Consider the following 21,423-nt stretch of genomic DNA (forward strand, 5'->3'; position numbering starts at 1 on the left):
CGCCTACTCGCCCGCTTTTGCCTCAGCTTCCTCCCCGCTGGGCTGTGTGGAATTGATGAGCTTATTTTCCTTTTTCCACTTCATGCGGCGGTTCTGGAACCAGATCTTGATCTGGCGCTCGGTGAGGCAGAGCGCGTTGGCGATCTCGATGCGGCGGCGCCGGGTCAGGTAGCGGTTGAAGTGGAACTCCTTCTCCAGCTCCAGCGTCTGGTAGCGCGTGTAGGTCTGGCGGCCTCGGCGCCCGTGGCTCCCGTACACAGCACCTGCGGACAGAAAGGACCAGGCGCCCGTGAGCCTGGGTCTGGGCAGCTGAGCCCGTCAACCCCGCACCCCAAGCCTCTGGGCTGGAAACCACTCCGCCTGCACTTTCCCCTCTCCCACAGTCTTGGGCCAAAAGCCTCCTGATGGGAGAAGATTATTTCATACCAAGCGAGATGTTTTCCACCTAAAATGACTTGGGGTGGGAAGTTATTGTTTTTTAAAAACCTGCTCGGTACAAAACAAAATTACAAGCAAAAGAATATAACGGGCGTTCTTAATTTGGGACACCTAAGTCATGTTTTGTGGGAATGCAGTGTGTGTATGTCTGGGAGTGGGGGTGTGGAACCCTATGAGTAGGGTAGGCACCCTGCATCCACATATGGATGTCTGTGGAGATGTGACTGTGGCCAGGCATCCCAGGATGGCTGGAGAAGCACTCAATGTGCTTTTTGGGAAATTAAGAATGGTCAGCCTTCTCAGATCTTTGCAAGTTCCCCCAAATTGTATGGCCCCATCTGAGAAATGCAAAGCTTCCTTGAAAAACAAAACAGTGGATGCTAAAGCAAAACACTGTAAGTTTTCAAATTCGCATTAGGCACTGTCCTGCTCTGAGGATTCCCTGTGGAGTTTTTGGGAGCGATAGGCCAACTGGGGTTCCTGGAAATGTAGGACTGTGATGGGCTATTTGTTCTGGTGCCAAAGGGGCCCGTGGGTGGGGGCTCCCTCCAAGCTGGGTGACTGGGATGCGGGCAGGGTCTTAGAAGGAGGCAGAAGTTGGCTGTAAGTGAGCAGTTGAGTGGAAGTGGGAGGAGGGGAGGGAGGAGAGAGAAGAAATACTGCAACTGGGGATGTGGCCCTCCAAGGCTTTGGGGTAACCCTGGAAGAGGCTAAATAAGGGCCTCTTTCTATATGAGTGTATGAAGGGCAGAAGGGAGAGGGGGTTGGCAGGTGAAGGGGACTCAGCAGTGATGGGTGCAGAAGGCCATCTGGGTTTGGGAATCTGAGCAGGGTGCTACCTGGGTGCAGTGTAGGTAGGATCTCCCTCCCATCCAGCCTGGCTCTCTCTTTAGTTTGCCCCTGTCTTGGGGCTCACATAGCATGGCAAAGACCCCCCCCACACACACACACACTCCTCTAAGGTGTCACCTTACGTGGACACTAGTGCCCTGCCTTCACTCTGCCTCAGCTTGATTGCTCCGTTGGGAATGGGTTGGTATTTTTTTTAATCTCTCTTTTTTAAAGCTAAAGAAACTTTGTTCATTCTTTTCTCCTACCTTCCTTCCTTCCTTCCTTCCTTCCTTCCTTCCTTCCTTCCTTCCTTCCTTCCCTGCCTCCTTCCCCCTCTCCCTCCACTCTCTAGGGGGGAGGGTGCTGCAGGGAAATGTCTTACCCGCACAGGAGTTCATCCGCTGCATCCAGGGGTAAACAGGACTCGTGTACTTCCGGTCGGTGCCTTCGTCATGGAGGGCTTTGCCCGGCACGCTGCTGCTGTCGGATTTGTACTGCTGCTCGGGAGAAAAGTGCAGGTAGTCCCCGGGGCCCCTCTGCTTGCCACTGCCCGAGGGCGAGGCGCCACTGAGGTCCTTATCAGAATAGAAACACGAGGCCCCGTACTCGTAGGACGCCCGGTTGCAGGCCAGGACCGAGTTGGACTGTTGGTAGAAACAAGGTGAGGTGTACGTCTTGTCCGGGAGGCTCGACGCCCCGTACGAGGCCGGGAAGGGCCTCAGCGCGTCATAGCCGGCCGGGTAGAGGGGCAGCTGGCCCAAGAAGGAGTCCTGGCCGCTGGGCAGGCTCCCGGGGAAAGTGGGATTCACAAAATAGGAACTCATTTGCGCGCCCCTCTGCAGGACTGTGATTTGTTGTGTATTAGTACATCTGGCTATAACTATTAGTAGTCATCGAACTGGTTTGTTTCTGGATGGCCGAACGCCAAAAGCGACAGCAGCAAATCGCACCAGCTGACGCGGCGGCGGCCAATGGGAGCGAGCGCCGGAGCCCGCTCCCCGGGGACCGCGGCGACCGAGGCAGCAAAGTTACAAACAGCCCCCAGCCCGCCCGCCCGCCGCCCTCCGGCAGATTGATGGGCGCGCACAGCCGGCCGGCCCGGCTCCCTTCCCCAACGCCAGCGGCGGGCACGGCCCTCAGGCCGGGGTAGGGGCGCCCAGGCCCCGCCAGGCCCCGCCAGGCCCGCTCTTTCCTCCTCCCCTTTTTGCCTGGTTGGGTTTTGCTGGTTTATCTCTCCAAACAGGAACCCTGACAGCCCCGCGCCCGGAGGGGCGGTGACGAGTGTGGCCGGGCGCTGCGTGGCCGGCCCTCCCGGCCGGGGTGGAGTTGCCCCTCCCCCTGCGCTCCCCTACCCTTGGGTGCGGGTCCCGAGCTGGAGACGGGCTCTGAGAAACCAGGCCTGGGCCTCGCTCCGCACCCCTGCGCCTGCGGAGCCACTGCCTCCCCCCTTCCCCCATCCCCCCTCCTACCCAGGGCTCGGGCCTGCCAGCCGCCGAGGGCGGGAGGCTCACCTGGAGCGACCCGGACGCGGCCAAAGGTAGCCTCTTACCGCCCGCCCCTCCTCCCACGTACAACACGACTCCTTGGAGTCCCGACTCCCGCCCCTCTAAAGGCCAGCGACTGCCTAGCCTCAAAGCACCCCCATAACCTGCGCGCCCCGTTCCGCCTTTGAACCCAGGAACCAAGAGGCCCGAAACCACTGGCTACTACCCGAAAGGGACCTGCGGAGCCGCGGCCTGGAGACGGAGCTCTGCCGCCAGCCGCCCGCGGGGCCCGCTCCCCGCGCGCAGAGCCCAGGGAATCGCCCTAAACCACCTGGACTGCTCAGAACTGAGACAGACCCAGATGTGGAATCTCTGTCCTCATTCCAGAGGTTCGGGTGACCAGGGTCCCTGGCCCAGTCGCTCGTACAGGGCAGCTCGCCTAGGCCCAAGGCTGCGGGATAATGGATGTGCTCGGTGTCTGGGGCGCCCACGCTGTCCTGGGGTGTGTCCTCTTTCCTGGGACTGGTCTGGGGCCTGCCCGGGACAGTCGCTCCGGAAGGCGGACAAGCTGTCTCGAGAGCTCAAGGAAATCGCCCGAATTGCTTTCACGGCAGCCCCAGGCCTGGCCTTCCCCAGACAGGACGAGAAAAGCCTGTCCGAGCTGCGCTCGCTTGCCTGAGAGGTGCCTTGGAGAAAGTTGACTTTTACAACGCATGGATCCCTCTCATTTTGTGAAATGGGATTGTCTCCAATGGCATTTTTTACGACTGTATTTTTGGGGCTTGTAAAACCCCCTTGAATTAGCTTTAAAATCCTCAATTCTGTGGAGATTGAAGAAACACTATTTATATGATTTGGTTGAATTCCCAGAGGGTGATTATAAGCTCTGTAAAACTCTGGCAAATGCAGAGAATGGGGTTCATACTTGGGGGTGGTGATGCCCCTTAGGAATCTGGGAACGATTTTCTTAATCTCTTCCTTGCTTTTTAATTCCCCCCCCCCCTGCCCTTACTTCCCCCAAAGGGAAAAAATTGGGGGGAAAATACTAGGCTCAGGTTAGTTAGGTGCACAGAGCCTAGCGTGCACCCCTGAAAGCGTCTGTTGCCCACCTCTGGGGGCTGTGCCCAGAAGCCTTCTGGCTGTGTGTGCCCCAGTCAGTCCAAGCTGGGAAAGTTTCTCCTTTGCATATATAAACAGGGCCTGGCAGGACAGGATAGAAATTTACATTTCCCTTGCATTTCTTCAGGGAAAGGATTAGATAGACGAAAATAAAAACTCAAGAGTCAAGAATTTTTAAGGGAATTCTTTTTTAAAGCTATTTTCCAAGAAAATCATGTTTGAATTATTGTTTCTTAAATAAGACCACCAGAGGACAGTGATTTCAAGCAAGATATTATGTAAAATTAAAAAAACACCATTTGGAGATGTTGATAAATGATTACGTTTATAATTCTGCTTCATTCCTCCAGGTTCCACACATTGGGGCTGGTGGCAGTTTACTACTCTTATTATTTGTTATGGTTTGACCTGGATTCTCAATCTAATAATGCTCCCAGCCAACAAGAGAATTTGATTTCTCAGCTAAGAGCCAAAAAACAAAACAAAACAACATTATATTTCTAGTTTCTATAGGCACTAAGATGAACAAATATATTAAATTAAAATCTCCACACGTTAGCCAAGGCTTGTACATATCATGTTGGCAGCTGCCCAAATCTATTTCTCCAACCAGTGACTATATATATATATATATATATATATATATATATAGAGAGAGAGAGAGAGAGAGAGAGAGAGAGAGAGAGAGAGAGAGACTCAGGCAAGAATAGGAGCCCCCGACGGTGGAGGGAGCCTTTACTGGGATGGTGAGAATGGCCATCAGGGCTCTCTTCTCGGTCAAAGCCACACAGAAAGTCCACTTACCTTTCAGCTGCTCTTCAAGGGGGACGGGATGGCGAGCAGGGCCCCACAATCCGCCCTTTCCCTGGGCTGCCCACTGAGCTCCTTGACCTCGGCCAGCCTGGAGGACAGTCTGGCCTGCGGGTGTGGGGGGACCTTGAAGGCCACCTCCTCCACCCTGATCTCTAGCCCAGGCTAGAGCCCACAGCACACAGGTGCGGCCTGTGCTTGTCAGGGGCTCTCGCCTGGACCCAAAGCCCGCCTTCCATGCCATAGCCAGTCCTCCTCGGGGTCAGCCCGGCCCGCAGGCCTCAGGCTACCAGTGGTCTCTGTGATTTCAGAATCCCAAAGCGCTGAGATCCCCAACCGAGCGTGCGCCCCCAGGGCGCCTTAGGACGCGCAGTTTGGACAGAAGCAGCCATGACGTGCCAGGCGGCCTGTGCAACCAGTCTCCATGGTGCTGGGGGGAGGGGGACCCGAGTCTAGTCGGGCGTCCAGCTCCTGTCAGGTGGCCAAGACGGGGGAGGTTCCCGGCCAGTCAGGCCCTGGGAGACCGCCCCTTAAGTCCTCCCTCGCCCCCCTCTCCACGGCCTGCTTGGGAATCTCTGAGGGGCCCGAGCAGTCCTCGCGCCAGGCTGCACGACGCGGGGCTGCGGCTGCGTCGGTCCCGGCGACGGCCACAGCGTGGCAGCAGCGAGCCGCCCGGGCTCGGGCGCAATAAATAATGGGCCCGCGGCAGCCGCAGTCAGGCCGCCCGCGGCCCTGCGATGCAAATGCGCCGCTTTATCCTCCCCGAGTGCACCCTGAGTGCACCCGCAGTGCCCGCGGGCGCCCCGGGCCTCCACGGCCCCTTCTCCATTATCTAACGCACATCAAGGTAGTCTCTTCAGATGGGAAAACATCAACAGCCTAAACCAAACACAAAAAGAACTCGAGCCCAGAGCCTCAGGGCGGTTTCTGGTTGCTGTCCCAGGAAGCTCTCGGGGCAAATCCGACCACAAGGCACCCAGACCCAACCGTGACCGTGTCTGTGCCACCGCGCGACGTACAGCTAACCCCGCGGCTCCCTCCGCGCCTCCACCCGGGAGGCTCCACAGTCCCCTCCCCGCTTCCCGAAGGTGGGCCGGTGGTCGCCGGCTCCGCGGCGCCGAGGTCGGTGGGTGGGGGTCCCCCTATCGCCCAGACTCGGTTTGCGTCGTCCTTTCAACCTTCGCTGCGGCCCCTGCCCCTCGCAATAACATCACTCCACCGAAACTTCCCGCCAAGCAGCACCCAGACATTAACCCCATCCTCTCCTCCAACACAGAGTCCCACCCGCGCACCTCTTCCCTCTCCCTGCGCTCCTGACACCTCTCTCCTCGGAAAACCGCGTGGAGGGAAGCAGTCGCTCAGCAGAGGACTCTGGCCGGATTAGTAAGTTGTTTGCTTATCCCCCACCCCCCTCATTCCATCTTTCTCTCCACAAACCAAATCCCAGGGAATAGAAGGCGCTGTGCTGATCTAAAACGCCAGTCGATAAGGGCACTTGGCCCTCGTCTCGTCCCACCTTTCCAGGTCGGGAACTGTCCCCAGTCGTTGGGGATCAACTGAACCAATTGGGTCATGAATGAAAAAAGAAAAAAAAATCCAAACCCGAGAGGCGGGGGTGGGTGGGGGGAGCGCAGGGTGCAGGGCCACCTCCTCTGGGGCTAGGCCAGGTCGTCGCTGGGCAGGGGAGGGAGCTGGGGCTTGTGCGCCCGTGCCAGGGCGCGGTGCCACTGGCGAAAGGCGGGCATCCGCTGCCACCGGGAGCCAGGAGAGGAGGGAGTGCGAGCGTGTGTGTGTGTGTGTGTGTGTGTGTGTGTGTGTGTGTGTGTATGGATGTGAACCCGTGAGGGTGGGTGACGGGTAGTATGCCCCTCTCCAAAGCCACCCTGGGTGCCCTCGCCCAGGCCCCCTGCGCTGGGTGCCATCTCACCACCTTTGCTCCTGTCTCCCCACATGTCTCACCTTCAGATGGCGGCTCCCAGAAGCTCCTGCCCCTCTGACAGCTGTCGCTGGGGCAGCCCGGGGAGAAGAATCGTCCTCTTTCCTGGAGCCAGAGGACGCAGGAAATTAGCCAGGTTGCGAGTTGCAAAGAGGGCGCGGCGGCGCCGGGAGCAGGGCGCACCCCACCTCCAGCGGGAACGGCCGGGCCCGGCCAGCCCGGGGCCTCGCCTCGCTCGCCATCGCCGGACAAAGCGCAGCCGAGCCGGCTGGAAGGCAGAGCTCCGAAGCAGGCAGGACGGAGCGGAGCACAAGAATGCGGCTCTATTCTCGCAAGGGAAATTATAAAAAAGTTCATGTTCACGGTTCCCATCCACATGACCGACAACGGCCAATGGAAGGGCCGAACAACTCATAAAGTTGTATTGCAAAGTTGTAAATTTTCATAAACAACAACGGATTTATGACCCTTTCCCCATCTCTAAGAGGAGGCAGCTCTTACACCGGCGCCATCTTACCACCGAAGCCGCCCCGACTTGGGGCCGCAGGTTTTACAGACGCAGTTGAGCCAGGTTTTATTCAAAGAGCAGTAAGAAGGGGGGCCCAGCCCAAGCAGGAGCCTGGAGTCAGGTCCTCGCCCACCCCCCAGCTCACGCTGTTCTCTGCGGTCCCCACCGCCCCTCGCCCCTTCCCCAGCCCCTCAGCCTTCCCCGCACTCAGGCGCCCCCGCCCAGGCTAGCAGTGGGGTCTGCGGGCCCTGCCCCTGCCCCTTCTCAGCCGCACTGCTGGGCTCCGAGCAACCCTCGCTTAGCCTGAATGCGGGGTGGGGGACCGCGTCAGAGGCCCTGAATTTCACCTCCTAGCCTGGCGCCAGGTTCAGGGCTCATGGAAAATTCTCGGGATCAGTCGCAGGGTGATACCCCTTTGCAAGCCCACCCCGCAGCCTTAGAGGAAAGAGCGGATTTTGGATTTTGGATTCGCTCTTGGAATTTATGGAGGTTTTTAGGAAGGTTCATAGAATAGAATGTACCTATCGAAGATTCCGTTTTCAGGGTATCTGGAAGATGTTTGTGGGCACACACACAAACCAGACAAAAATCTTCACCCAGAGAAATTCACATACACAACTGCGGACACACCGGAACACATACACTCAGTTATGGACACGGAAATACACGCAATTATTTACACACAGAATCACGTTCACTCAATTACAGACACAGAAATACATATAATTATGGACATAAAAATACACACACACAGAAATAGATATACAAAAAGAGCTACACACATACCTATGCAAACCCAGACAAAAAGGAACTCGACACGCATACACACCAATTCACAGACGCCCAACACTTGGACCCTATTTGTCCTTCCACTTTTGCTTCCCTAACGCCCCTTTGGACACGCGCAGAGCCAGGGCGTGCTCTCTGGCCATAATGACCCTCTTCCCCAGCCTCCCTCCCCAGATAGAGCAGTCCACATTTCTTTGTCATCAAGCATCTTTATTTTTCTGTTACATAAAACACGGTTAGCTGGGCAAGACGGAAAGCATACCTTCCTGTTCCTGGAACCCGAGGCTAGAGCTGAGAGGGACGAGGGGGACGCAGGACAACACGGAGATGAAGGGCACTGGGAGGGCATTGGCTCTCTCCACCTGCTACAGTTAGCTCAAGACAACACACCATGCTACATGGTCACCCCATTAACGCATCCTTCCCAAGTCAAGACATTGCCTTACAAATGAGCTCCAAGACCATATAAACGACAAAAAAAATCTTATTCAAATATACAATATTTGCTATTGTAGGAAAAGTCAGGGTGTACATATTCAACACGGCTGGGCAGTGGGACACAGGGGCGGGGAGGCGGGGAGCATCTCTGCAGTCCTACTAAGCAGCAGCTAACTCAGAAATCTGCAGCTAGCTTGGGAACGCTCCCCTCCAGAAGTGGGGGGTGACGGGCCTGAACTTGGAATATCCAGGCCAGAAAAGAGGGATTCTAGGTTGCAGCACTTAGAATGCTTTGGAATAAATATATTATTTTTCAATTTAAATAGAAGCCAATGCCCTGGTCCCCGGACCCCAGCACCTTCTCAGCATAGCCTCAGGGACCCCAAAGGCTGCCAGCCACAAGCAGCAGGGGCCTGGCCTGGGAGGGGCCGGCACTAGGTAGCAGGCGAGCCAGCGAGCACAAAATAGGTAGTTTGGGACAAGTAGGTAGTATTGAGAGTCAGGTCCTTGGCCTATAGGGAGGTGCCGGGTGTCTGCCAGTGTTGGGACACTCTGGGCTTCCTGGGAGTGGAGGTCCGCTGGGCTGGGCCCATAGGTAGTTTGGGGTGCCTCTCTCTGAGGCCTGTGCTAGGTAGTATTTTAGCCATGCCAGCGCAGAGCCAGCCGGCCTAGGGATGGGGGGAGGTGTCTGCTGGGGGGCCTCGGAGGCAGAGGGTACCCTCAAGGGGACCCAGTCTAGGCGGCTGCTGTCCAAAAAAGTTGGGAATTGGAGTGGATAATGGGGTAGATGGGGTACAGGTTGGGGACTGGGTTGGGTTTTTTTTTTTTACATTTTCTTTTTATTTTTCAACTTTTGTAAATAAAATCAACGAGTCTCTAAAGACGCTTTCTGGACTGTCTGGTGCAGCCCAGGCCCCTGCTCGGCCCCTCACTCCTCCTCCTCTTCATCTTCTTCTTCCTCCTCATCCTCGTCCTCCGCCTTGTCTGCTGCAGTGGCGGTGGCTGCTGCTTCGGGCACGGGCCCCTCAGGGGCTGCAGCAGGCGCCGGACCTTCGTCCTTATGCTCTTTCTTCCACTTCATGCGGCGGTTCTGGAACCAGATCTTGATCTGGCGCTCGGTGAGGCAGAGCGCGTGGGCGATCTCGATGCGGCGGCGCCGGGTCAGGTAGCGGTTGAAGTGGAACTCCTTCTCCAGCTCCAGCGTCTGGTAGCGCGTGTAGGTCTGGCGGCCCCGCTTCCTATCAGGCCCTGCAAGCAGACGTGTGGACACACGGACACATAGACAGACAAGCGGATGGGACCATAGTCAGGACAGTGCCTTCATCAGGCCACTGACACAGAGCTCGGCCCTTCCTCCGGCTGGACCCAGGGCGCGCTCCCCTCTGCCTGCGCCCCGCTCTGGGCTGGGGGAGGAGCGAGACGGAGAGAGGAAGACCCCAACGGCCGCGCCAGACGCACAGGCAGCTCCCTGAAGAGGGAAGGCGCAGAATCCCCAATTTACAACCGCGCTTTCCAGCCGGCTAAGCTTCCACAATGTCCTGCTTCCCCCTGACAAAGGGAAATTGTAAATATAGAGTGTGGGCGAGTGGGAGACGCCCCGCTTTGGCCATTCAAAGACCAGTGGGGCCGCTTCCCTGACTGGCTAGGCCAGTAGGCGACCCTAGGCAGCCCACACTCCAGGGGCCCCCTTCGTCCCTAGCAGCCCGCGCCCCCATCCCGGGACCTCCCTAGGTCAGTCACTCCAACCCTCTGTCCCCGCTCCAGCCCTCCAGCCCAGCCTTTAGATGGCCCCTGGCACGGGGGCTTGCAGGGGCCCTGAAGGGTTCGCCTCTCCCAGGTTTTGAGAAAGAAAAACCAGGCTGAAAGGAAAAGGAGGAGGGAGGGAGAGAAGGGCAAGGGAGGGAGAAAGAGAGAATTGCGAGCAAACAAACTGAACGTTAAAATTCCAAGGCAAATGGAGTTAAATAAATTTACGAGGATTGAACCCATTAATTGGGCCATAAAAAGTTTTATGAGCCTCATTTACATACAATGCTACGGGTTCTCCACGCTATGGCGCCTCGACTCTAATTAGAACCAGAAAGGCAGCGCCGCCAGAAGTCAGGGGGCCTCCCGCCCGCCCGCTCGCAGCCGCCAGGCTCCCAGCCCCGCTCGCTCCAGCCCCGCGCTCCCGGCTCCCAGCCGCCCGGCCGCCCGGCCGCCCGCCCAGCGGCTGCGCCTACCTGAAGACCGCATCCAAGGGTAGATGCGGAGATTGGCCTCGGCCGGACCGTGCAGCGCGCCCTCATCCACCTTGTCGCAGGCGCCTTTGGCGAGGTCACTGCAGAGCCCGGGGATGTTTTGGTCGTAGGAGGCGCAGGGCAGGTTGCCGTAGGCGTCGGCGCCCAGGCCGTAGCCGGACGCGAAGGGGCTCTGGTACAGGGGGCTGTTGACATTGTACAAGCCCGGCACGGTGGACGCGAAGGCGCCGGCGCCCGCCCCGTAGCCGCTTCGCTGCGAGTTGGGCGCAAAGGAGCAAGAAGTAGGCTCGGCATTTTGGAACAGAGAAGCCCCCGCCGTATATTTGCTAAAAAGCGCGTTCACATAATACGAAGAACTCATAATTTTGACCTGTGATTTGTTGTCCGGCAGCTTTCAGTGTCGGTTTTACGAGGTAGCGTGATATATGATAACATTACACCCCCAGATTTACACCAAACCCCATTTTCTTTTGGACGGAGCTCGCCGCAGCACGTGACCGCCCACATGACCGCCTCCGCCAATCTCCGCAGCCCTCACAGGTGGTCTTGCTCCGCGGGGCCCGCGGCCGCCTAGAATGGAAGGGGAAAGGGCTCCAACGAGTAGCCCACGCATGTGCCCGCGCGTGGCCGGCCGGGCGCGTCCTGCGGAGAAAGGACCCCCGGCTCCGCGGGGCCCTTCTGACCGCCGCCAACCTGGACGCCTGGCCTGCAGAGGCTGCGCGGGGCCGACAGGGCGCGACCGAACCCTGGACCGAGCCTGCGGGTCCTCTCTGCCCACTGACCCCGCCCAGGGAGGGTCTCTGCACCCCGCGCACCCCAAAGTGGCCCCGTGGGCAAGTCTCTGCGCTGGGTGAATCGGCTCTTTGCCCGCGTCTCCTCCCGCCCAGGTCCCGCGGGCAACGGGCTGACTTTGAAATCGGATTCAGACGGGGCCGGCGCAGCGTCGTTTCCAACGGCAGCGAGAAGGCCACTGCAGACTGGAACCATGTGGTTCGAATAAAGTCAAGGTCTCCGGGCTTCCTTTCCTTAATCAGGGCGCACTGTTTATCTGCCCTAAAGGAAGCGTGAAGTATTTACCTGTTAATGAGCCTCATTCGCCAACAGATTTACTAACGTGGGATTCCCTTCCCACCTCCTGGACACTGCTGGCCCCTCGGGCTCTGTGCTTTCGCTTTGGGCACCTGCCTGGCCTCTGGCAGCCCCAGAAACGGATGGGCATTCTTTTGTCGTCCCCCCCCCCCCCCAGCAACCCTGGATTCTCCCTGGCTGCACCAAGTCTCCCCCAGCTTGGAGGAGCCCCAGGCCCTGCAGCTTTCCGGGTACCACTTGTATCCTGAGGTTTCTGGGAGCCTTCCCTGTGGCCACCCCTGCGCTTCTACCGCTCCTCGTGGGCCTGAGTGCCTGGGAGCAATAGATGCTGTAGAGCCAGTTTGGGGAGGAGAGAGGGAGGCCCAGGCACCTGGGGACTGCAGCCCACGCTGGGTCTCCTTTTCTTTTGGCGACCCCCCCTCCCTCCCGAAGGCCACCCAGCTCTAGCTGCTTCACCTTTCCCAAGATCAGTTCACCAAGAGTGGAGAGCACAGTAGTCACACTCCCTCCCATCCAGGCCCCCTATGCATGGAGCTTACCTTCCCCAGCCTCCAACCCCTGCCCTGGGCAGGGTTGGAACAGCCAAAGTCCCTGCCTTCCACTCCTTTGAGGGTGATGGGGCGAAGCCTTCCCCCTAAACGCCTCGTAAACTGCCCAGGCCGAGCTGGGAGCCTGGCCGGCAGGTCAGGACGCCTTTTACTGCTCAGCTCTATTGCACACCATAAACCCGACCTCACAATAGAATTGCCCCGGAAATTCTCCTCTAGATTATAGAGTTTGGTTCTTTTTGCACAAAGCGCTTCCCATCACTTTCTGAGGGTCCAGGCCGCCCCGGTTCACCACACCCTCTCAGGGGGTCCTGGGAGCACAAAAGGCAGCGGAGGGCTCAGACCCTGATGGGAAGGAGCCCCAGCTCTGGCCTAGTGGATGACCCGGTGCTGGTGGGGAGGTGGGGGCTGTAGGTGCAGGTGGGGTCAGGGTGGTGTTCCCTGGAGGTACAGAGACCATGGGGGCGATATCCGGGGTACCCTCCATGGCAGAATAGGATGCTAGCTGTCTTGCTTGGGGAAAGGAGGGGATACGTCAGGAAGAGAAGAAAACACAAATATTCCAAATAGCATCCATTTCTGGCAGGAAATAAAACCTCAGAAAGTTCAAGGAAGATGAAACAAACAAGAAGGGGACTAGGAGATCAAAGAGGAGGAATTAGACTGCTTTTGACCAATAAATTGTTCCTCGAGTGACACAGCAAGATGCAAGGAGAAAGACCCCGGCCACAGAAGGCTGTCTGTCTAGACGCGCGTGGCTAAAGCAGCAATGGCGTTTCAAGTAGAACCTGCCCAGAGGGAGCTGACCCCACAGAGAGAGCGGGGAGCGATTTCGGGGAGCGCAGGCAGGAACGCAGTCCTGGCCAAGAGCTCTGAAAGTCCCCACCGCCGGCTCTTCTCTGCCTGCGTTTGTCTCGGTCTTGTCTGGGTCTCGGGCAAGTCCAAACGGTCCGGCAGGACACGCTGCCTTTCTGCCTGGGCCAGGCAGGATCTGGGTACCTTCCCGCACGGCCTCTCTGGACCCATGTCAGCCAACGGGGCCAAGTCCCGCGGGTGCTGGAACCTCCCTTTCGTTTCTGGCTTCTCCCTCCCCTCCGGCCTCCAGTGGCAGCCTTTTAAAACGAAAAGGCCAGGCAGAGCCGGGCTGGCCAGAAGGCCTGTGTACCCGCGTGTTCTTGAGCCATTGGTTTCCTACATATTTGGCTGAAAAGACACCATTGCCCTGGGTTATTCGTGATCATAGTCACAGAAATACTCCCTGACGCGGCCGAAACAGGCACGTGTAGACGGGGCTCTCCTTGCCCCCTGTCCTTAGATAAAGACGCGGGCCTCAGCCGCCTTGGGGCTGGGTCCCTGTGTGCCAAGCAATCTGTGTTTCCCCGACTTTTTGTTATCGGATTGTCCTCAACATTTAACTCCAGCCAAGAATGTAAACCCAGCTCTCGGCAGCGAGTGGAGCCTGCCAGAACTCTGCGGCTTCTCTAAAGAAACTGCGGCTGCGGTTTCTATCCGCGCCCCACGAGCGACCCGGGCATCGGCTCTCCGTCCAGTAAGCAGCCCTCAGTCATGGCAGGGGGACAGGTCCATCCCTGAGGAGTGCCCAGGAGCTGGGGCTGCCAGGGGATCTCATCCAGGCGGCTTCCGGGGAAGCGGGTCCTGGGCAGGGCAGCCGAGCTGGGAGAGCCACTTCCCAGCCACCGGCAGGCCAAGGGCAAGAGAGGTCCCTTCCGCCTGGCAATGCAGGAGGCCTCTGAGATACCCCGGCCTGCACCTACCTGGGCTCCGGGACCTGGGGAGAGAAGCAGTGGCCACCGACCTGCTCCTTTGCCATTTATCTGTAGCGACATAAACCGACCTTTCCATCTGCTGTGGGATGCCGGCCACGGACAGCGCTTGGGAAGTTATAAAACCCTTCTCGCCATCAGCTGCTGCGAGACACCAGGTTATATAATGAAATGTAATGAAGGCGTGTGTCTGTAATGCCAACGTGTGTGTATAGACAGAGAAAGGGAAGGAGAGCGAGCACATGCGGGAGAGGGAGGAACACCCCTGAGAGATGTCAGCCAAAATCCAGTCCCCCGTTTTATAGCGTGTACAGCCGGCGATGCAGGCTGTAAACATTTTGTGGGCTTGGCAGAGACTCTTACAATCCAAATAAACGCGCCGGTGCCGGTGCCGTGTTCACAGGCGGGGGGTGCTTCTTCAGAGAGTCCTGTTTGCTTTTGCGTTTTCTCTGGGAAACTATGTTGCACCCGGGGCTGCTTCTCAGCTCTCGGGGTGCCTCCTGGAAGGCTCCGGACGGGCAGGTTCTCCCCGAGGGTGGGGGACGGGGTGGGCCTGATGGGGTCCCCTCCCTCCTCCTGGCTCCTGAGCAGAGGATGCCAGAGCAGCCTCAGTATCTCCACTGTCCAGGAAATTCAGCGGCGAGAGAAAGCAGGAGCGGCTTTCGCGATGTGAGCACCTATTCTGGAGCTAGGGTGTTATTTTAATTCTTTTAAACATCACCTTTATTTTAGAATAACCAAAGCAGTGCCTGGTCTATCCCCAAGGATGCCCATTTCTAGGCAACTCGGCCGCCCGACCTACACTAAACAGACCAAGAATGTCTACCCCCCATTTCCAGCCGCTTAATTTTTATTGTCACATATTCAAGGCAGCCGAGTCCCCGGGTTCTGGCTCACCCGTGGGTGCTGACTCCTCGGGGCCTTTGCCAGGGCGCAGCCTCTGGGGGTCTCCCGGGCTCCAGGACCTTTGGCCCGGTTGCGACCTTTGGCCCGGTTGCGCCCTCTGCACACCCTCTGGGGGGGGTCACCAGGTCCAGGGGGGGCTGTAGGCCGTTAGTCCCGATGTCTGTCCGCCAGTCAGCTGGGTTCTCTGAGCGCGCGCTGCACCCAGGCGTGTCCGGGGCTGGAGACCGTGACCCCAGGAGGGTCCGCGCGCCGGGAGCTGCAGTCCTGCCGGGCTGGGCCCCCGCGGTGGAGGGGGCCAGAGGGCGCCGGTCCGCGAGCCCCCGCCGCGCCGCTCGCTCGTTTCCCAGTGAGGCATCCTCCCTAGTGGGAGCAGGACGGGAAAGTACACCGCCGCTGTGCACTCAGATCTGGGGCTCCGGTTCCAGAAAGGCTCGCGTCAAGTCGACATCTTAGGAACTTTCCAGGGTGGCGGCGGCGGGAGATGGCGGCGTGGGCGCCTCTTGCGTGGAGTCACACTGCCATCTGCTGGCCGTCCCGCAGCACTGCAGCCCTCGCCGCCGCGCCTGAACTTCGTCGGCACCGCCGCGGGCCGGGCGCCCCACTCCCGGAGCCCGCGAGGCCGGGTCCCGGGGGAAGGGGGCGTCGGGGGGTCTGCGTGGGCCCGGAATCTGCGCTGCCGAGAGGGCAGTGCCCATAAAAGAGAGCTGTTTCCGCAACCGCTTTATCGGCGGCAGACAGAGCAAACAAATGAAAGGGCTTTGGTGGAAAATCTTAATTGGGGCTGGACAGTTGTAAACTCATTAAGGGCCGAATTCCAGACGGTTCGCAGACCCGGCCTTTATGGCGCACCCTGCGTGCCCATTCTTTGAAGTCCCTTCTGTCTGCAACAACACAGGGCGTCCAACCTGGCGGCGGGGTGGGGGTGGGGTGGGGGTGTGAGGGGCGCCCCATCCCCGGCCTGGCGCCCTGGTTCCCCTTTTACGTGTCCGAATCCAGATACCTTTGCAGAAGTCGCGGGGGATGTGGGGGGGGGGGGCGGGGAGCAAGAAAAGAAAAGGGGGAGATGAGGCCGAACCCTCCGGTCACATCTAGAAGGCGCTCGGGCTCCGAGGCTGTGCCGTTCCCCCGCAGCCCTTTACACCCCATAAACAGTAACAGCCCTCATTTTCTTTTATGGCGCTCCGGCTCCTCGCTTGCCTGGGCCCTGCCTCTGCCAGGACTTGTGCTCGGGGAGGGGCGCGCGGATGAGGGCCCAGCACCCCCAGGCCTCCTGCCCTACAGGAGGTGGGGGTGCAGGGGCGCAGGCCTTCGTCTCCCGAGAGCTTGCGAGCTTCCGAACATCTGTTCCCGAAGCCACATTGTTGGGGCGATCTGGGCTCCCGTTTCCCTTCTCGGAGACTCTCTTTAGAAAGCAGGCCCTCAGCTCGTGGTCCCGCTGCCCCCCCCCCCGCCCCCACCACCACCAGGGAAGGCCCAGCAGTCTCCGTTTGGGCAATTCTTGGGGCGCCAAGATGGAAGAGTGGTGCTGGCCAGCGATACCCCAGATGCCAGCCCAGTTCCTCAGAGACCTCCTGGCCTTCTGGCAAATGGACACAAAGTGGGGGACCCGGCCTCGCCGCCCCGTGTTCCCCGGCTTTCCTCCGCCTTCCTCCTTTACTCCGCTGTTGGGGCTGCTGAGCAGCCGGCCTGTGCGAGCCCTCAGGCCAGCCCGTGGCTCTGCCGTAGGTTCCAGCTCCCCAAAGGCCCGCAGAGCAAAATGGAGGTTCTGTCCTCTTCCACCCCACAGGGCCCCACCCAGAGACTATCAAGGCCCCCTGCCCCAGGAGAAGATGCAAAGAGGTGACCCGCAAAAATAAAATAAAATAATCAATATATTTTATTTGGCAAAAAGTTAAATATCTCAACACAACAATTTGGTCAGTAGGCCTCGAGGTAACTATTGCAAAATATACAGTGTATGTTCAGCCCCCAACGGAAACCCCAGATTCGTCAAGAATACAAATCTACCGTAGCCCACTGGCAGTTTCACAATGCATAATTTATTATCAATAAAATTAGCTCCATTACAGTATCACTTTCCCCCAGTTAAAATTAAACATAAACCATAGGTAGTCACCTTCTGCACATACGTATAGCTCCGAATTTCCTCCCTGTTTGTCTGGTGCAAACACAGTATTCAAGCTGGTCTGATTGCTTTTTCTTTCATATGTGGATTATATACACTAGACCAGACAGGTCTATAGAGCATGTAGAAACTAAAATGCCTGGATTTCAAAAGTGGAGAAAACCATGAATCTATGCATCCCAGAGAACCCTTTCTTTAAAAAAAAAAAAATATTTCACTGAGAAATCCTTACAGCTAATTTACAATCAAAGGCTAACAGCCTAGTTATACAGAAGACGTATTCCACTACAGAGCTATACTCTATGCAATTGTCTCCCCCTCATAAACAACCTGAGTTCAAATTGAATTCTATCTTTCACAATCACAACGGGTGTGTCACCCAGCACAGAAGTTGGAGTCACAAAAACATAATTACCACAATCAAACACAGTGTTCAAGTATCGGGCAGATCGCTCTGCCGAACAAAGAGCAAATTAAATTAACTACACAGACTAAAATCTATACAGCCCGCAGTTAACAGTTGTGCATTATAAAAAGGTAGTTGTTTTTTTTTGTTTGTTTGTTTGTTTGTTTTAAGTCAGGAACAGGTAGATTTTATAAAATATATACAAGGTAGCGTACACACAGCCATCAGCGCTAATGCCCCCTTCTTTTTATTTATTTATTTGTCTTAACAGAAAATGGAAAGCTTACAATACCTCCTCCATGAAAGCGGCAGGCCAAGGAGCCAGCCTGAGAAAGGTTTGCCAGGGGGAGAGATGAGGCCTGGAGTGTGGCCACTTTGTGCGGGGGTGCTGGAGGCTTGGGTGGTATGGGGGTGGGAGAGGGGGACAGGCAGTCCTTTCTCTTGCCCTCTCGTTCCATCTGCTTTCCGAAATGAACTCAAGTAGCATCACTCGTCTTTTGCTCGGTCCTTGTTGATTTTCTTCATTTTCATCCTGCGGTTCTGGAACCAGATCTTGACCTGCCTTTCAGTCAAGTTGAGCAGTCGGGCCACCTCGTACCTGCGGTCCCTGGTGAGGTACATGTTGAACAGAAACTCTTTCTCCAGTTCCAGCGTTTGATGTTTAGTATAGGGGCAGCGCTTCTTCCGCGTGGAGCGAGCGTGGAGCCAGTTGGCAGCCGGGTTGCCTGCGGGGGTTGTGGGGGAGAGAAATGGGATTTAGAAGGAGAAGCACACACCCCCCACCACCACCACCTGGGCTGGGGGCTGGGGGATCTCCTGGGGCCTCCGGCCACCGGCCACCGTGCAGGATGCTGCTGAATTGGTTAGGGAAGGCGGCAGAGCCTGGGACACAATGGACCCCTGGCAGATAGAAGCGGGGACGGTCACTTACAATTGCGCGCAGTAAAATCTCCGCTCCCCTCCCCTCGGAGGCCCTCCTTTCTCCTCCTCGATGCTCCCGTTCTTTCCTCTCCCCACCCACTTTCAGAACATTGTGTGATGAGTGAAACTGGAAAACGGATCTTCTTCTTGCCAGGCAGGGGGAAACCATGCTGCCCTGTATTCGCGTGGCAAGATTAATATTCTCTGCTCCCTCGCAATAACTCTGCGTCCTCCCTTCCCCACCTTTCCTCCTGCTCTCCCCACTCCTTGTTTCACCCTGGAAGGCCGTGGTAGCTCGCAGGCCTATATTTGGCCCCTAGAAGCCCTAAGGCGGTTGATCACTTCTCCAGTTTATTAGAATAATCTGGCCCGGTAGCTTGCAGCCTCATCTTGGGCAGGATTTACACCGCCACCGGCTGACGACAAGAAGTGGAGGGAATCGGCCGTCTTCCCCAGCGTCCGGGCGCAGGCAGGCAGCCACCGCTCGGGGATAATTTAGTCACAAAAGACTCTGTGACGGACGCTGCTTTCGAAGAACGGCCCAAAGGATCTCGGCCCTGGTCCGGGGCAGCGGCGAGAGGGTGGCCGGTCTTGGCGCTGCCCGCAGCACCGCCCCGCCCCCTCTCTCGGTAGCAGCCACCTCCTCCCCCCAGCCCAGCGGGCCGCTTGTCAAGGCGCTGTGCTGTGGACTTGGGGCCTCCGTCCGAGGCGTCCCAAACAGCAACTTCTGGCTCCGGGCCTCTGCTCGGGAGGCTCCCAGGCGTGCAAAGGCGGGCTCCAGAGAAAGCTGGCGGGCTGGCAGATCCGGGTGGCCAGCGTGGAGGCGGCAGCCAGTTTGGAGGGAGGAGACACTTACTGGGATCGATGGGGGGCTTGTCTCCGCTGCTCTCATTCTCAGCATTGTTTTCGGAGAAGGCGCCTTCGCTGGGCTGTTTTTCTCTATCAACTGGAGGAGAACCACAAGCATAGTCAGTCAGGGACAAAGTGTGAGTGTCAAGCGTGGGACAGTCACCCCTTCTGGCCGACAGCGGTTCAGGTTTAATGCCGTAAGGCCGGCTGGAGGGCAAGCCCGCGAAGGAGAGCGCACCAGGCGTGGGCTCCAGCCAGGAGCGCATGTACCTGCCATCCGGCGCCGCCGCCGCCACGGGCGCCTGGGGGTGCACATAGGGGTGGTGGTGATGGTGGTGATAGACCGCGGGCACCGTGTTGGCGCCCGCAGCGTGCACCGGGTTCCAGGAGGCGCCGAACACCGCCGCCTTGGACTGGAAGCTGCATGGGCTGAAGTCGGGGTGCTCGGCCAGTGCCGCCGCCTGCCGGGCGGGCTGACCCAGGGCCCCCGAAGCATAGCGTCCCGCGCCCAGCTCGTCCGAGGCGTCAGCGCCCAGCAGGAAGGAGTCCACATAGTAGTTGCCCAGGGCCCCCGTGGTGGCCATCGCCGCACCCCGCGCCCTGCCGGCCGGCCTGACCCGTGGAAATTATGAAACTGCAGATTTCATGTAACAACTTGGTGGCACCGGGGAGGGAAGTACAGTCACCTAATAAGTTGCCGGCGCCCGCGCCCCCATTGGCCACGCGCGTCACGTGGCCGCCCAGCAGAACAATAACGCGTAAATCACTCCGCACGCTATTAATGGCCCGGTGTTTTGCAGTCATAATTTTTATAGCAAAAGCCATATGTTTTTATGCAAAGAGATCGCAGCGCTCAACGATCGGGTTTGTTTTAATTGTGGCCAACGAAGATTAAAAGATCAAATCTGGCCTTGCGTCTGGACTCCCTCCCCTTCGCGCCGCCACCACCAGACACACACTTCTTCAGCGGACTATTTTATATCACAATTAATCACGCCATCAGCCCGGCGCGGGCCCCGCGTGCGAGTGCGGCCGGCAGAGCCCCCCGACATAAAATTAGACAATAATTGAAGCCATAAAAAAGCAGCCAAATCGCATTCTCGCTCTACTGTATTTAAATCTATATTTATATTTCATAAGGAGTTATTGTTTCAGAAGCCACACAGGCTGGTGGGAAGTTGGGAACGACCAACAGATTCGTTTACCTCGCCGTGGCTCCCAGTTGTAAAAATTTACGAGGACTTGGAAAGGTTAAATTAGACTGTTGTGCTTGGTTGGCGGGCTCCCTGTAAATAATCCCCCGCGGTCCCGGAGATGCGAGTTTACCCCGGGCGGCTTCAGAAAGTCAAATTCAACGCAGTAGCCGTCCCAAACGGAGCCGCCGCGGGCCCTGCCGGGGCGCGCTGGCCAGGGACAGGCCGCCCGGAGGACACAGCCTATGGAGGGCCCCTGGGGTCGGCCTGACCCGATCGCAGGGTGTCCAGGCAGCTCCCAATGTACCCCTGAGTCTCCAGCGAGCGTCCGACCAGGGAGCAGCCAGCCAGCGCTGAGCCCAGTGTTTGGGGGCCTGCTGGGGCCGCGCGTTCCATGACCACCCCCTCTTTCCTTGGACACAGCTGGCGCCCCAGCCCCGTGCTCCGACCTCCAGACACTCCGAGGCTCTAACGCTGAGTTCTGCTAGTCTGAGCTGCAAAAAAAAAACACCCTATGAGGCAGCATAACTGGCGAATTCGGCCTAAGAGACCTGGCGGCTCAGTAGCCAGGAGGCCCGCTCCGGAGAGGCTGGCCTCCGGGCCCAGTATGAATCCTTCAGGCCCCCCTCCTTCTGTCCTTCCTTCCTTCCTCCCTACCTGGCCACTGCCCCTGGCGAGCCCGCCTGGCTAACCCACGCGGCCCGGCGGCTCAGCGGAGTTACCAGACCCAACGTGAGGCGGCCACAGCTCAAGGCCAGGGCCAGAAATTAAACCGGGGAGGGGCATGGGGCATTGACTTTAATCCCATCCCTCAGCTTGACCAGATTGAGGAGGGTGCTTCTCACCCCCCAGAGCCTTTCAGGGGTAAATTAAACGGCCTGGCCTCTTTGTTAATTGGAAGGGGAAAAAAAAAACCCACCAAATACAAACGGAAAGCAGCGACTCCTAAAAACGGGGTAATTAAATTCACGTGTGAACACTGTGCCTGCAAGAGTGTGTTTCTCATTAG

At 57.9% G+C, this 21,423-nt stretch overlaps 4 protein-coding genes and 1 long non-coding RNA gene across 9 annotated transcripts in view; 1 reads left to right on the top strand and 4 right to left on the bottom strand.

Moving 5' to 3' along the window:
- The window catches only part of HOXA3 (homeobox A3), a 48,293-nt gene extending 41,516 nt beyond the window's left edge, over positions 1–6,777 (bottom strand). For all 5 annotated transcript variants that reach the window (XM_059712624.1, XM_059712626.1, XM_059712622.1 and 2 more), the window contains exon 1: positions 6,642–6,777. The gene's annotated coding sequence lies outside the window, so the exon portion shown is untranslated. The remainder of the gene's footprint in view (positions 1–6,641) is intronic.
- Positions 4–2,683, bottom strand: HOXA6 (homeobox A6). Its single transcript, XM_059712634.1, has 2 exons — positions 1,652–2,683; positions 4–263 (listed from the first exon to the last, which is right to left on the bottom strand). The coding sequence occupies exons 1-2, from the start codon at positions 2,091–2,093 to the stop codon at positions 4–6; spliced, it is 702 nt and encodes a 233-aa protein (XP_059568617.1). The 5' UTR covers positions 2,094–2,683.
- Positions 1,677–6,789, top strand: LOC132243064 (uncharacterized). Its single transcript, XR_009454780.1, has 3 exons — positions 1,677–1,787; positions 5,959–6,065; positions 6,648–6,789. It is a non-coding gene; the product is annotated as an uncharacterized LOC132243064 (long non-coding RNA).
- A 1,233-nt stretch (positions 6,790–8,022) lies between these two features.
- Positions 8,023–11,723, bottom strand: HOXA7 (homeobox A7). The gene is made up of 2 exons (XM_059712636.1): positions 10,576–11,723; positions 8,023–9,601 (listed from the first exon to the last, which is right to left on the bottom strand). The coding sequence occupies exons 1-2, from the start codon at positions 10,952–10,954 to the stop codon at positions 9,282–9,284; spliced, it is 699 nt and encodes a 232-aa protein (XP_059568619.1). The 5' UTR covers positions 10,955–11,723; the 3' UTR covers positions 8,023–9,281.
- Positions 11,724–17,245: 5,522 nt separating this feature from the next.
- On the bottom strand, positions 17,246–20,891 carry HOXA9 (homeobox A9). The gene is made up of 2 exons (XM_059712638.1): positions 19,229–20,891; positions 17,246–18,176 (listed from the first exon to the last, which is right to left on the bottom strand). The coding sequence occupies exons 1-2, from the start codon at positions 19,803–19,805 to the stop codon at positions 17,938–17,940; spliced, it is 816 nt and encodes a 271-aa protein (XP_059568621.1). The 5' UTR covers positions 19,806–20,891; the 3' UTR covers positions 17,246–17,937.
- Positions 20,892–21,423: the final 532 nt, after the last annotated feature.

Source organism: Myotis daubentonii, chromosome 10, assembly GCF_963259705.1.
Source record: "Myotis daubentonii chromosome 10, mMyoDau2.1, whole genome shotgun sequence".
Classification (NCBI taxonomy): domain Eukaryota; kingdom Metazoa; phylum Chordata; class Mammalia; order Chiroptera; family Vespertilionidae; genus Myotis; species Myotis daubentonii.

Bases quoted from the DNA above. Each gene is read 5' to 3' on its own strand.
- HOXA6 (XM_059712634.1), bottom strand. From the start codon at position 2,093: ATGAGTTCCTATTTTGTGAATCCCACTTTCCCCGGGAGCCTGCCCAGC. The intron at 264-1,651 runs GTAAGACATTTC...TTCTGTCCGCAG, and splicing joins GCGGATGAACTCCTGTGCGG to GTGCTGTGTACGGGAGCCAC.
- HOXA7 (XM_059712636.1), bottom strand. From the start codon at position 10,954: ATGAGTTCTTCGTATTATGTGAACGCGCTTTTTAGCAAATATACGGCG. The intron at 9,602-10,575 runs GTAGGCGCAGCC...GTCTGCTTGCAG, and splicing joins CCCTTGGATGCGGTCTTCAG to GGCCTGATAGGAAGCGGGGC.
- HOXA9 (XM_059712638.1), bottom strand. From the start codon at position 19,805: ATGGCCACCACGGGGGCCCTGGGCAACTACTATGTGGACTCCTTCCTG. The intron at 18,177-19,228 runs GTAAGTGTCTCC...CAACCCCCGCAG, and splicing joins CAAGCCCCCCATCGATCCCA to GCAACCCGGCTGCCAACTGG.